Source organism: Bos grunniens, chromosome 4, assembly GCF_055505025.1.
Source record: "Bos grunniens cultivar Pamir isolate PY7600 chromosome 4, Bosgru_T2T1.0, whole genome shotgun sequence".
In the NCBI taxonomy this organism is placed as follows: Eukaryota; Metazoa; Chordata; class Mammalia; order Artiodactyla; family Bovidae; genus Bos; species Bos grunniens.
In genome coordinates this window covers 90,876,057-90,892,389 of record NC_141168.1, presented here as the reverse complement: position 1 = coordinate 90,892,389, position 16,333 = coordinate 90,876,057, and the positions used below count along the sequence as shown (strand labels likewise).

General features: G+C 35.1%; 1 protein-coding gene across 1 annotated transcript in view; it reads left to right on the top strand.

Annotated features, from left to right (window-relative positions):
* Positions 1–16,333, top strand: part of ABCB5 (ATP binding cassette subfamily B member 5) — a 118,101-nt gene that overhangs the window by 52,036 nt on the left and 49,732 nt on the right. Inside the window, exons 14-15 of the mRNA XM_086397437.1 lie at positions 5,685–5,846; positions 10,250–10,390. Coding sequence (XP_086253563.1) covers positions 5,685–5,846; positions 10,250–10,390 — 303 coding nt within the window. The remainder of the gene's footprint in view (positions 1–5,684; positions 5,847–10,249; positions 10,391–16,333) is intronic.

Sequence of the window (16,333 nt, the reverse complement as noted above, 5' to 3'; positions counted from 1 at the left end):
ATACATGACTACTGGAAAAACCATAGCCTCGACTAGATGGACCTTTGTGGGCAAAGTAATGTCTCTGCTTTTGAATATGCTGTCCAGGTTGGTCATAACTTTCCTTCCAAGGAATAAGCGTCTTTTAATTTCATGGCTGCAATCACCATCTGCAGTGATTTTGGAGCCCCCCGAAATAAAGCCTGCCACTGTTTCCACTGTTTCCCCACCTATTTGCCATGAAGTGATGTGACTGGATGCCATGATCTTAGTTTTCTGAATATTGAGCTTTAAGCCAACTTTTTCACTCTCCTCTTTCACTTTCATCAAGAAGCTCTTTTGTTCAATAAAGTTAAAAGACTGAAAAAACAAAGAGGGCAGTTGCAGAGAAGAAAGCGTTTAAATGAGAAATTAATATCAAGGATACTTTAAAACCCCCATGTATTTGGAAATTAAATATCCACTTTCAAATCAAACATCTAATGAGCCATAACAAGGAAAATTAGAAAATATTTGTAACAGAATAAAAATGAAAAGAGAACTTAGAATTAGTCACATGCAGCTGAAGCTGCTCAGTGCAGCTAAATGCAGTGTGGAATCTTGAATAAGGTATGAAAACAATTAATGGACACCAGCATAAAATTTTGTGAAATTTGAACAAAATCTGTGCTTTAGTTAGTATTACTGTATCACATTAATTTATGTTGTTTTTTTTTTTTTACAACACAGTATTTCTTTATATTCTCAGAATCAGATTAGAAGTTTCTAGCCTCATTCAGATTTTTTAATCACTAAAATTATAAACTTTCTAGACTTTTAGCAGTCATACTAGATGCCAGAATAAATGGAACTATATCAAAGTTTTGAGTGAATATATATTAGAAATCTAATGTTCTGTTTGTACTTAGTATAACCAGTGTAAAATGTCATAAATTCTTTAGCTAAGCAAAATTTCATGTTTTCTAAAATATATATTATACATAGTATTTATATACACGTGTGGGTATACAAAAGCTTTTCTACTACACTTGATAAAGACTTGAGAAAGAACAACAAAGAAAAGATGGAGAAATTGGAAAATATAAACTAAATGAAATACGAGCACTGAATATCAAATAGTAAAAGTGAAACAAACTAGATAAAAATAAAAGATTATCATATAATCCAGTTGTTTTTAAACATGGATGCTCATTAGAATCATACCTGGAGCTTTGGAAAAAGAAACAATACTCAGGCACTTGCATTTTTCAAAAAATTCCAAGATAATTGTAATGTGCATCTAGATTTTTAAAAATCACTATAGGTTTTTGTATTAAATGTTAGTTTTAGTGGTATAGAATTCTATTATTTTCTGTTGAACAGTCATGATACAATGGAATTAAAACAAATAATAGTTACATAATCACAATAGTAAAAGATATTTATCAGCTACATGAGAATTCCTGCTACTCCACATACTTGCCAACACTTGGTATATCCAGGCATAATAATTTTAGAACTGTTTAGCGGTGCTTTATTTTTATTTTAATTTGAGTTTTACCGATGACTAATGATGTTGAGCATTTTTATGTGCTTTTTGAACATCGTATCTCTTCTTTTTTTTAATTATATTTTATTTTTAACTGGAAGATAATTGCAGTATTGTGATAGCTTCTGCAATACATCAGCATGAATCATATCTCTTCTTTTTTAAAGTTTCCATTCACATGTTATGCTTATACCATTTTTTGATTGGTCATTTGATTTCTTGTCATTGAGTTTTGAGAGTTCTTTATATATTCTTTACATTCTGAATATAAGGGCTTTATCAGATAACTGGAAAATATTTCTTTAATCTGAGACTTGTCTTTCCATCCCCTTAATATCTTTCAAAGAACAGAAGTCTTTGATTTTGAAGTTTAGTTTATCATTTTTCCCTTTATAAATCAAGCTTTTGGTGTTCTACTTAAGAAATTTTTAGCCAAATTCAAGATCAAAAATATTATTTCCCTACTTTTTATTCAAGAAGTATTATAGTTTTAGTTTTTACATTTACGTTTATGATCAATTTTGAGTTAATTTCTGTACATGGTGCCATGTATGGTTTGAAGTTTGTTTTATTTTTGGTTTGTTTTATTTTCTTTGCACATGAACTTTCAACTGTTCCAGCAATATTTGTTGAAAAGACTGCTTATTTCTGCACTGAATTGCCTTTACATCTTTGTAGAAAATCAGTTTTTCCATATATGTATGGGTGTATCTTTGGTCTCTCTTATACTGATGTCTCTCTTTTTGACTTATTTTCCTCCTTTTATATTTAATTGTTTTCTGCTTGGATCTTTATTATTTCCTTTCTTCTGCTTACTTTGAGTTTAACTTTCTCTTCCCTTTTTGTTTTCTTAGGTTGACTCTGAGGTCATTTACTTCAGAAATGTTATTTGGTTTCCAAGTATTTAGGGAGTTTCCAGAGATCTTTCTGTATTAAATTTTAATTTAATACTATTGTGGTCAGAGAACATACTTTGTATGACTTGAATATTTTCAATTTATTAAGATGTTTTATGACACAGAATATGGTCTGTCTTGGTAAATATTCTATGTAAACTTGGAAATGATATGTATTTGCTGTTGATCAAATGTTCTATGAATACTGATTATGGGAAATTGGTTGACAGTGTTATTCAAGTCTTCTTTATCCTTACAGCTAGTCTGTGTACTTGCTTTATAAATTATTGAGGGAGAGTTATTGAATTATCCACCTTTCATTGTGGATTGGACTTGTCCTTGCCGTTGTGTCCATTTTGGTGTGGTGTATTTTGGAACTCTGTTGTGATGTACATAAACATTCAGGATTGCCAGGTCTTCTTGATTAATTGATCCCTCTATCATTATGGAATATGCTCCTTTACTCTGGTTATATCCTTTGCTCCTTAGTTTTCTTTGTCTGATACTGATAATACAGTCCACTCCAGCTTTCTTTTACTGAGAGTTAGCATGGTATGTCTTTTTCCATCCTTTACTGTAGGCTTATTTGTGTCTTGATTTAAAAAACGTGTTTCTTGTAGTTGGCATACAGTTGGGTCTTGGTTTTATGCTCAGTCTGACAATCTTTGACTTTTAATTGGGGCATTTAGACTATTTATATTTACTGTGATTATTAGATTCCCTGGAGAAGAAAATGGCAAACCACTCCAGGATTCTTGCCTGGAAAACACCATGAACAGAGGAGCCTAGCAGGATATAGTCCGTGGGGTCACAAGAGTCAGATATGACTTAGAGACTAAACCACCCAATTTAAATAGAGAATCTTTGCTGTTTTTTCTACTCTTATTTCTGTTTTCCTCTGCACTTGTTTCTGTTTTCCTCATGTTGTCCCTTTACATGGATTAACTGAATACTTTTTATGATTCTATTTTATCTCTTTTGTAAGTATATTAGCTATAACTTTTTTATTTCAGTGACAGGTTTAAGGTTTAGAGTATATACCTTTAACTTATCACCATCTACCCCCAAATGACATTACATCACCTCATGTATAGTAAAAAAAACTTACTTCCATTCCTCCCTTTCTGGCCTTCAAGCTATTATTATTATTATTTTCTAGCAAGATATGCAAGAGACATGGGTTGGGAAGATCCCCTGATGTACAAAATGGCAACCCACTCCAGTATTGTTGCCAGGAAAATTCCAAGGACACAGGAGCCTGGTGGGCTGCAGTCCATGGGGTCACAAAGAGTCAGACATGACTGGGGCAACTGAGCATGCACAATAATAATATACATATATTGTACACTTATACATGCGTTATAAACCCCATGCTGTTAATACACTGGGCTTGCTCTCAGTAAATAGTCAAGGGTCTGCAGCCTGAAAACAGTTAATAGTATAAAAGCTATTATTTACTGCAAACTTTCCATCTTTGAGGCATGGTACCAAGAATATTGGTAACTCTTATACAGTAATAAAACTTGCATTAGTATACTTCCACAACTGAGCAACTTTCACTTTCACTTCACTTCACCAAGAATATTAATCTGCATGATAACCCTAAAATATAGGTAGCGTAATTTACCCCATTTAATAAATGAGGAAACTAGTTTAAGATCGCAGACCCAAGAAGTGACAGAAAAAAGACTGAAAACTAGGAACTGTTGACTCCAGAGAACACAAATGTTGAGGAAATTATTGAAAATTAAACTTTCCTTTATAAGCATAGTATATTTTATAGTCTATATATGAAATTGTTTACCTTTTGTACTTAATTAGCATGTAATACAGTAAGTTGGACTTCCCAGGTGGCTCAGGGATAAAGAATCTGCCTGCTAATGCAGGAGACATGGGTTTGATCCCTGGGTCAGCAAAATCTCCTAGAGGAGGAGCTGGCAACCCACTCCAATATTTTTACCTGGAATATCCCATGGACAGAGAGCCTGGCAGGCTATAGTCCCCAGGGTCACAAAAGAGTCAGACACGACTTAGCAACTAAACAACAACATTATGTCCATCAGTATATATGTCACTGTATTGTGAGTTTTAATTGAAACAGTGGGCTCCATTCCTAGTTTATTGCTTGCTTAGCTATTCATGCAGTGTGATGATCTGCTTTCAAACTAAAAAAATCAAGGGCAATTTGGTGTCAGTCATATTATCTCATATTATTTTTTTAAAAGATCTAAAATATAGGTAGGCCTGCTGAGGGCAGTAATAACTACTCTATCTAATCTATGTGACAGAAGATGTGGATTAACTGTGATACAAGTTTAGATGCTTTGAATAATAATTACAGTCTGATTATTAGAATGTTATTAAGGTCATGACAAGAAGAAACACTGGTAAAATATACATGACATTAAATTTGCCATTCTAACCATTAAAGAAAAATTTACTGACATATACTTGACTTACAATATTATATAGTTTCAGTTGTACAACATAGTGATTCAATATTTTTATAGATTACACTACATATAAATTTATTATAAAATTTTAGCTATATTTGCTGTGCTAAGTTTTTCTGTATATATATAGTACTTGTTAAAAGTTAAAAATATATATTATCTTGAATCTGTACCTTCATTTTAGAGATGAAAAATAAGAAATGATTCTTTACTTTTAGTTACTGATAGCCATGCGGTTGTTAGGTGGCTCAGATTAAATAGTCTTTAGTTTCCTTTTCAGCTCTAAGATCCTGTGTTGGTGTTTTTTAAGTACTTATTTATTTTTGGCTGCACTGGGTTTTCTTTCCTGTGGAGCAGCTGCAGTGAGTAGAGGCTACTCTCTAGTTGCAGTGCATAGGCTCTCAGTGTGGTGGCCTCTCTTCTTGTGGATCATGGCTCTAGGGGGTGAGGATTCAGTAGTTGTGACTCACAGGCCCTAGAGCACAGGCTCAAAAGTTGTGGAACACAGGCTTAGTCGCTCTGCAGCATGTGGGATCTTCCCAGACCAGGGATTGAACCCATGTCTCCTGCATTGGCAGTTGGATTCTTTAACACTGAGCTACCAGGGAAGCCCGACTATGGTTTTATAAATTCAACAATTTGGCATCTAACTTCCTGCTTTTTAATTTTAATTTCTATTGGCCTTCCAAATCAGTTAAAGTTTTCAAATTTCTATATCCAAAGGTAAGATTCTTTTATGCTTAAATAATAGTATAAGAAGTTTTCCTGAATATTCCAAGTTTATTTCATTCCTACTAACATTCATTTTCTTTGCTTATTGCTTTATAGGCAAGCAAAGGTCGGACTACAATTGTAGTAGCTCACCGGCTTTCCACTATTCGAAGTGCAGATATGATTGTAACCATAAAAGATGGGATGGTGGTGGAAAAAGGGACACATGCTGAATTAATGGCAAAACAGGGTCTATATTATTCACTCGCAATGTCACAGGTAATGTCTACATGACATATGTTGTGTTTGCATATTTTTAACTTTTCAGAGATCATGCCATGCTAGAAAACAGAAGTCCTGAATTATTATCTTATGTTTCATGAGGCAATCAAGGATATTCATAGTTCCTTAGTTAAGAAATTCAGTGTGTCTAATATCCTCAGCATTGTTGTAGATAATGATAAAAGTTAAAGAACTAACTGGTGTATATATACATATACATATACATTGGTGTATATATACACACATACACACACACACACACACATACACACATACACACACATACACACATACACACACATATAGTATTTTTACCTAATATTTGCCATGCAGATAACAAATAGGCTTAAAAGCTTGTATCTGGCAGATCCAGAATAATCTAACTCTGTATACTGTGATCTTTTTGTTAAAACACAAAGAACTATAACACATAATCCCTACTTAAAGGCTTAAAACTTAGCTACAGAGGTAAAATGCAGAATCATGCATACAGGTGCTACAAGTTGTAGAAATAAGAAGCAAGATTGTTGGAGACATGAATCCCATGAAAGTATTCATGAAGAAATATTGAAGGCAAGCAGGCGGGTAAGGAGGAGAAATCTAGGTAATATGGAAGTAAGAAGGAACTTGGTTTGCAGGTCAACAGAAAGGAGACCAGAAAGTAATAATGAGTGTTGGGAGAATAATGGAAAATTTGGATAATGAAGATCAGACCATGTAAAGATTAAGACTTCCTGTGTAGGAAGCACCTAACCCAGTGCCTAACACAAAATGGGCACTCAAAAAATATCTGCTAAATGAAAGGATGTATAATACATGTCCATACTGTGTATACACCACATTATCACAGGTACACCAGAAAGCTCACGTTAGGTAATCAGGAAGATACATGACAATACATACAAAGATACTGGGGCAAGCTGGCAAATCCCAAATTTGGGATCCAAATTTCTGCATGTCATGTGATCTACCCTACTGAATTTCAGTTTTTTATTAGGGCACATTAACATAAGGGGTAGTGATTAGGCTCTAGCTATCTTCATTCTCCCTTCTTCTCTTGGTCAAGAAGGCAGCCCTCTTTCCAAGGGGTCTTCTGCAGGCAACTAATATTAACCTTTTTTTGGTTTATTTTACTTCTTGAACTTTCTGACTATATTTTTTATATCAACATTATTATTTCACAAATTAGGAAATCTGGAAAGCTATGAGCCTATACCTCACGAAACTTAAAATTTCAAACCCCAGCTTTCTCCATGTTAGAATGAAGGATTTTTAAACACAACCTATAAAGCAAAGATAGTTTTAAAAAAGAGAGAGAGAAAATAAAAAGTTTGAAAATGTAATCTCACACTGATTAATTTTAAAACCTCTTTATTTCAATTTTATTTCATGTTAGGCCATATTCTTCTTTAAAAATAAAATTTATGTGTTATTTGCCAGTTGAATTTGTTTGATTTTCTTTTTTTTTTTTAATTTAATATATTCCTTACAAATTTAAGAACCCATCCTGAACCCTCCTTCCTCCTCCCTCCCCATACCATCCCTCTGGGTCGTCCCAGTGCACCAGCCCCAAGCATCCAGCATCGTGCATTGAACCTGGACTGGCATCTCGTTTCATACATGACATTTCACATGTTTCAATGCCATTCTCCCAAATCTTCCCACCCTCTCCCTCTCCCACAGGGTCCATAAGCCTGTTCTATACATCAGTGTCTCTTTTGCTTTCTCGTATACAGGGTTATCGTTACCACCTTTCTAAATTCCATATATATGCGTTAGTATACTGTATTGGTGTTTTTCCTTCTGGCTTACTTCACTCTGTATAATAGGCTCCAGTTTCATCCACCTCATTAGAACTGATTCAAATGTATTCTTTTTAATGGCTGAGTAATACTCCATTGTGTATATGTACCACTGCTTTCTTATCCATTCATCTGCTGATGGACATCTAGGTTGCTTCCATGTCCTGGCTATTATAAACAGTGCTGCGATGAACATTGGGGTACACGTGTCTCTTTCCCTTCTGGTTTCCTCAGTGTGTATGCCCAGCAGTGGGATTGCTGGATCATAAGGCAGTTCTATTTCCAGTTTTTTAAGGAATCTCCACACTGTTCTCCATAGTGGCTGTACTAGTTTGTATTCCCACCAACAGTGTAAGAGGGTTCCCTTTTCTCCACACCCTCTCCAGCATTTATTGCTTGTAGACTTTTGGATCGCAGCCATTCTGACTGGTGTGAAATGGTATCTCATAGTGGTTTTGATTTGCATTTCTCTGATAATGAGTGATGTTGAGCATCTTTTCATTTCAATGATTTTCATTCCATAGTAAATTTAACAATTTATTAATTTCAATATTTTCAAACTAATAATTGTAAAAAATAAAAGGAAATCATTGTAGTCAAACTAACCCTATTTTAAGATTCTTAAAAACTACTACACCCAGATCTTTGAAGCAACACATTTTTCATTATAGCCAAACTAAAACTCCATTTTTAGGTGTTAGGTTAAAGAGTTCCAGAATGTAGGGAAAACAAAAATGGAGTGTTTATGGTATAACTGTGTAAAACTTTTATTCAAAATCTTATTCAGAATGGATTAGTACTCTCTAATTATCTAAAATAATGTTCATTCTGATATAATAATATAATTTTAAATATTAATACTCAATGAACAACTCTAATATTCTGGGAACTATATATAGTAAACATAACAGACATGATATCTGCATAAACAGTAACACAGTTCTGAAACTCTGGATGGACTTATTTGCTACCATTGCCTGTAGTGTCCAAATGAATCAGTTTATGACAATTGATGATTTTCATAAGTATTACAAAGTTACTGCTGCTAAAGCAGCACAGCAAAATGGTTACACTCATGAACTCTGTAGACACAGCAAGTTGAAATCCTTACTCTTCCACATAATAGTTTTAGGACCGTGAGTAAGTTGTTTAAATTCTCTTTTCCTCAGTTTTCTAATTTCTAAAATGAGAAAAATAATAGTAACATTAAATGAGTTCATTCATGTAAAGTACTTAGAACTATTATTGGCGTAATAAATTTTATTATATTATTATTCTTTGTTATGCAATCAAATTTTTAAGGAAAGTTCAAACCATGGTTATTATTGTAACCATGTACCAATTAATGCTGTAATTGTTTATCTAGAATGCACATAATTATTTACATATATAGCGAGTCTGTGAGCTTCCTTTAGTGAGTTTCCACACGAAAATGAAATAAAAACAGGTAGAACTACATACATACCCAAACTCCTTGCCATTGTTATTTTGTGTAGCAGCCTTCTCAGCAAATAGAATTGTTCTTGCTCTGTAAGTACCTCTCTAGAAAATTTTATTATGAGAAGTCAAAATTTTATTTTAAGCTTGCCGCAAAGTAAATAGCTCCTGAAAAAAATGCCAAATAAAAATTTTGTTTCTTAGTAGGGAAATTTATTGAAAAAAGAAAGTGATAGCATAAAGGAATGTCTGATTCAAGACATTAAGATAGCATAAGGCTGGTTAAAGTTTATGTACCTTGAAATGACTAATTAATAATTGCTAATCTTATTAAAGAATCACAGTGTCCCTGGGAAGCCTTTCATGTACATACTCTCCTTTGCATCTGAAGTTACCTAAGTCTTATCATCTACACTCCCCACCTGGTTGGGCCTTCATCATCCTAACCAAGCTCTTCGTTTCTGTCTTCACCCCTCCTCCCATGTCTTCATAAGGAAGTCACTAAAACTGGCCTTACTTTCTGGAGTACCAAGAAAAACAAAAACTAGACTTAGAGGAATCTGGTTTAGAACTTTATCCTATTCTATGATTTAAGCAATTTCTTTAAGGTTAATTTGATGTCTTTGGAATTTCTCATTCTTTTGGAGCTGGCCCCACCAAATTTGCTTTTTAGTTTGTTTGGAATGGGCAGCAGCGGCCAGCCTGCAAAGTATTATTGTCTCCTGAGATCTATCTCATACCTAGGGCCAGCTTCACATTTGAGTGCCTAACTATATGTTATAAATTTGTAAGCTCCAGAAAAGGCTGGGAAGAAGGAATCAGAGAGAGAGTATATTTGAGTCATTGCCCTCACAAAGCTCATTTTACTAAGATCTGTTCTTGCTAGTGGAATAATTGTTTTTAATTAAGGCATTATTTTCTGTGGTTAATTATACAGGTCTTTGGGGGGAAAGACACAATAAGCTATTGTCACTCACTAACATTTTAGTATGAATTGGACTTACTGGTTCTGTATTGAGTCTAAAAACTTCAGCAAGAACTGCTCAGAAATATACCACTTTCAGTAACAAAGGCAGTACAATTTTAGAGGGATGCTTAATAGAGTTGCTTTGAATTTTTAAGGCATTATTCTGGTGGTAACATGGGTATTCTTCATTTAAGGATATTAAAAAAGCTGATGAACAGATAGAATCGGTGGCTTATTCTGCTGAAAAAGATACCAGCTCAATTCCTCTGTGCTCTGTGAATAGCATGAAGTCAGATTTTACTGACAAGGTTGAGGAATCCACCCAATATAAAGAGGTAATGGGTCAACTATCAACAAGTTACCAACATGTTCTCCAATGAATTTTGATACAATCCTTATAATATATTTAGAATGTATTTATTATAAAATGTTATTATAGCACTTAGGCTACCAAACCTAAGTCTTTGCCGAACTTCACTCTAACATCACTGTGACTGTAACAAAGAAGCCTTCAAATAAGACTGCACTGAACGTCAGAGGTCATTACTGGGGCAAGAACTCTTGTGAGAATCCTTTCCTATATGGCAAACCATGGGTTAAAACAGTGGCTGCGGTGGTGTGGTACTAACAGTGATGTTCAAGGTCAATCTAAGTCAGATTAAGACCCAAATCCACTCCACACACTGGGTGCAGATAAGCACTAGCACAGACAGGATCCAGTCTTTCAACCCCAGGGTGCAACCCTAATAGCTTTGTTCATCTGGGCAAGGAGTACTTGTTCCCATGCTTGCTCGCCTACACCTACCCCCAGGCTCTTCCTGAGTCCAGATCAGTCTCCTTTAAGCCTCCTTATGTCTCATAACTCTCTGTACTACCTCTTCAGTCTTCATTCTTACCTCAAGTCTAATTTCTCTTTCCCAGTCAGCCTCCCTTTTCTTACAATTCCCAGCACCTTCTTCGGACCTCAACTTCCACTCTCACTCTTTCCCTCCGCATTCTTTCATAAAACATAGTTCCATCTCACCTCAGCCTGTGATTCTTCCAGCCTCCTCATTCCCTAAGTCCAGCTCTCTCCTCAACCCCAGGCAACCTCACTCAGCCCTTTTGCTGCTTCTCAGTTGTAAACTCATACACCATGAAGTCTCTCACCTCAGCCCCTGAATATTAGCTTCTGTTTTCCTAAACTCCAGCTCCCATATCATCCACTCTTATCTTTGGCTCACTATTTCTCACAAACTGGAGTTCCCTTCTTCTCCTTGGGTTGACAGATACTTGAGGTTGAATACCCCTTAGCCATTCCCACCATCATCCTGCCCACACTTCTCAGTCTCATCTATTATCCGTCTGAAGCCCTGGGATGACCTGCCTCAAACCTCCTCCTCTGCCTTTCTCTGGCACTGCCAGTCTGTTGCTTTTAATTCTAGATGCAGCTTTTTTTCCCTTTTTAGGTATGTGATCCTACATAGCATTCACATTTATATGTTTGCTTATCTATTAATTTTCTTTAAAAAATGCATTTATGTAAACATTAAAAGAACAATATTAAGTAAATAATAGCATAGGTAATTTTCTCTATGGCAAAAGGCCTGAGTATAAGAAGACAGTATAAGAGTTTATACTGTATAAGAATTTGTGAAATGCTGTGCAACAGTATAAAAAACACTATGTTAAAACATCTGTTAATAGCTACTGGTAGTTAATAGCTACTCCCACTGTAATTGTTAAAAACAGAATAAAAGTCCACCTTGAAGTCTGAAAATTCACCAGGTATATAAAGTGGAATTTTAAAATCGGATAAAGGTGAAAATCATAAAATTAAAAAACAACTCAGACTTACAGAGAAAATGATAGGGTAAATTTACACTCTGATACAACTGCTCTGCTCCATACACACAGTAATGATAGATAAAACATAAAAAGGGAAAAAACAGTTAGACATATCCAAGCTCCAAAACAAGATAAATATCTCTACCTACTAGAAACAGAGCAGAAGTACCAAGTGGTCAGCTGGGCTTCAGTCATGCATCTACTCTTTTGTGTTTTTTTTTTTTTATTAGAGTTTAGTTGCTTTACAATGTTGTGTTGGTTTGAATCAGTTATACATATACACATAGCCACTCTTTTGGGGATTTCCTTCCCATTTAGATCACCACAGAGCACTGAGTATAGAGTTCCCTGTACTATATAGTAGGTTCTCATTAATTATCTATTTTATATGTAGTAGTAAAAGAAGGCTACAAACTTGGTTACCAGTGCCTGCTGCTATAGCGAGTAGAAAACTGAGAGCCTGGAAGGAAGGATATAGTCTTACAAAGGGAAGCAAGCCAAACCTCAGCTCCATGGCCATATTTGAAATATTTTTTTCAGACTACAGTAATGCAATGAAAAGTGAACAGAGACTATAAAAATAAATAATGAAATGGAAAATATGAAGTAGGATTTTAGAACAGAATTAATAGGAGGTTGGGTTGAGTCAGAAGACAGAAACCACAGAATATGAACAGCGACAGTTTAGTGTAACGAATCATTAGGGAATTAAAGTAATAGGAATTGGCTAGTTAAAAGTAAGAGAACACTAAAGAATGCCAAGGTGGCAGATAAGAAGTGCCAACCGCTATCCCTGGGGTGAAACAGAGACCCAAGGAAGAGCCCTCTTTATTCCCTGCAACTAAATGACTCAGTGGCTAACAAAGAAGATGCCAAGGTACCTTGCTGGTGAAGTTTACTTGAAATCTGTCCTTTAGGATGCCAGGGGAGGGTCTGAGCTCCAGAATAAAAAGATTCAACGTTATTTGGAGGTCATTTCTTCCCGAATTGGGTCCATAATTCAAAGCAATCCCAGTCAACATCTTAGCAGATTTTTTGTAGAATTTGGCAAACTGATTCTAAATGGAAATTCAAAAAGATAAAATGAGGAAAACAACTTTCATAAAGAAGAACAAAGTTGTAGGATTTATAATTACTAATTCCATTTTGTAGTATAAAGCTATAGTGATCAAAATAATGTGCTATTAGAACAAAAATAGAGAAATAGATCAATAGAACAGAATAGAGAGAACCAAGAATTAGACCCACACACATACAGTCAGCTCTTTAGACAAAAGTGCAAAGGCAATTCAATACAGAATATATAGTCTTTTTCAATTGTATTTATTTATTTATTTTGCTTGCACTGAGTCTTCGTTGCCCGGCGGAGACTTTTCTCCAGCTACCACCAGTGGGAGCTACTCTCTAGTTGCTGCACTTGGGCTTCCCTTTGCGGTGGCCTCTCCTGTGGCTGAGCACAGCCTCTAGGGTGTGCAGGCTTCAGTAGTTGTAGCACTCGGGCTCAGTAGTTGTGACTCTGGGGCTCTAGAGTACAGGCTAGTTATGGAGCATGGGCCCAGTTGCTCCGTGGCATGTGGGATCTTCCCTAACCAGGGATCAAACCTGTGTCTCCTGCATTGGCAGGCAGAGTCTTCACCACTGAGCCACTAGGGAAGCCTCAAAAATATATAGTCTTTTTAAGAAAAGATGCTGAAAGAAAAACCTATCTATCCAAAAGAATCATCTTCAATCATCTTCAAAGCACAGATGAAATTTTTTTTAAATGTTTTCACTTTATGAATATTTTCTTTTTTTAATATAAATTTATTAATTTTAATTGGAGGTTAATTACTTTACAATATTATATTGGTTTTGCCATACATCAACATGAATCCGCCACGGGTATACACGTGTTCCCTATCCTGAACCCCCCTCCCACCTCCCTCCCCATACCATCCCTCTGGGTCATCCCAGTGCATCAGCCCCAAACATCCTGTATCATGCATCGAACCTGGACTGGTGATTCGTTTCATATATGATATTATACATGTTTCAATGCCATTCTCCCAAATCATCCCACCCTCTCCCTCTCCCACAGAGTCCAAAAGACTGTTCTATACATCTGTGTCTCTTTTGCTGTCTCATACACAGGGTTATTGTTACCATCTTTCTAAATTCCACATATATGCGTTAGTATACTGTATTGGTGTTTTTCTTTCTGGCTTACTTCACTCTGTACAATAGGCTCCAGTTTCATCCACCTCATTAGAACTGATTCAAATGTATTCTTTTTAATGGCTGAGTAATATTCCATTGTGTATATGTACCACCGCTTTCTTATCCATTCATCTGCTGATGGACATCTAGGTTGCTTCCATGTCCTGGCTATTATAAACAGCAAAGCACAGATGAAAATTAACTATAAATGGAATTCAGACCTTACTGAAAAGCTAAAAATGAAAATTTTCACAAGAAAATATAGTAGAAAATCTTTATGACTTTGAGTTAAGCAAAGATTTCTTAGCTACAACACCAAAATCACAATTTGTAAAAGAGAAAGATAGATAAGTTAGACTTCAAAATGAAGAAAATTTCTATTTGTAAAACTTTTTTTTTTTTTTGCCTGCATCACAAGGCTTGCAGCATCTTAGTTCCCTGACCAGGGACCAAACCCAGGCCCTGGCAGTGAAAGCACAGTGTCCTAGCCACTGGACTGCCAGGAAATTCCCAGTAAAACTTTTTAAGAAATGAAAAGATAGACTATAAACTGTAAGAAAATATTTGTAAGTCACATATGTGATAAAGGACTTGTATCCAGAATATACAGAGAACTCCCAAAGCACAGTAATAAGAATACCAACAACCCAATAGGGAAATGGGCAAAATATTTTAATAGACATTTTGCCAAAGAAGATATGCATATGGGAAATGAGCATATGAAAATATGCCTAACATCATTAGGCATTGTTATTGTTTAATCACTCAGTCATATCTGACTGTTTGCAGCCCCATGGACTGCGGTATGCCAGGCTTCCCTGTCCTTCATTAGGCATTAGAGAAGAAAAAATTAATTATAATTGAGATGTCATGATACACCTTTTAGAATAGTTAAATCTAAAAAGACTACTAAGTATTCGTGGTGATGTAGAGCATCTGGAACCCTACATTTTGCTAGTGGGAATAAAAAGTAGTAATCTCAATTTGGAAAAATAGTTCAGCAGTTTTGTTAAAAGTTAAACATGCACCTACTATGATCCAGCCATTCTTTTTCTAGGTTTTGTTGTTGTTGTTGTTAGTTGCTAAGTTGTGTCCAACTCTTTTTCAACCCCATGGACTGCAGTCCTCCAGGCTCCTCTGTCCATGGGATTTCCCAGACAAGAATATGGGAGTGGGTTGCCATTTCCTTCTCCAGAGGATCTTCCCAATCCAGGGATCAAATCTGCGTCTCCTGCATTGGTAGGAGAGTTCTTCACCATCGAGTCACCAGGGAAGCCCTTCTAGGTGTTCACTTAAGAGAGATGAAATCATATCTCTACACAAAGTCTTGTATGTGAATGATAGCAGCTTTATTTGTGATAGCCCATAACTTGGAATAACCCAAGTTTATGTCAAGAGGTAAATTGTGGTATATCCAAACAATGAAACACTTCTCAGCAATGAAAATGAATGAAATATTAATTCATGGAATAGCATGAATAAATCTCAAAGCAGTTATTTTGAACAAAAAGAAGCCAGATAAAAAGAGTACATACTATGTGATTTAATTTATATATATTAAAAAAAAAAAACTCTAGAAACTGCAAAGCAGTCTATAGTGACAAAAATATATCAGTGGTTGTAGGGGAAGATCACGGGCAGCTGAGAAGTGTGGAAGAAAGGGATTAGAAAAGCAGAAGGAAACTTACCAGGGTAAGGGGTATGTTCATTATGTTGACTGTGGTGATAGTTTCATGGGTGTGTAATGAAGTCTAATCTTATGAAAATGTACACTTTATATATGTGTCTCTTGTATGAAAATTATAACTCAATAAAGCTTTAAAATATATCCAATTAAACTTTAAATTTTTAAGAGTTTTTTAACTTTTAAAAATCCTTTCATATCTCTTTATAAAATGACTCTAATTTCATATATTTTTATACCAAGTTCTCTTAAAAACATGCTATTAATATAACCTGTAACACAGTTAGGTAGTCCAGACTCTCATGATTTTACTAAAATTTTTCATTTTGTTTTTATTTCAATTTATTCTTTTCTCTCTTTATAGCATTATTTAAGTAATACCCTTTTTTCGATCTTTTTTCATATGTTTAGAGGTAAAAAGGTATTCTGCAGAAGCTGATAGACCTCCTACATTAGCTGGCTCTGTAATGTACTGGTATTGTGTCCTGGGACATGCTTATAGTTTCATTAAAAAATGAGATAATTTTGTAAAGAGTTTGACAAGAAAGAAAATCCATGTTTAGGACTTCAC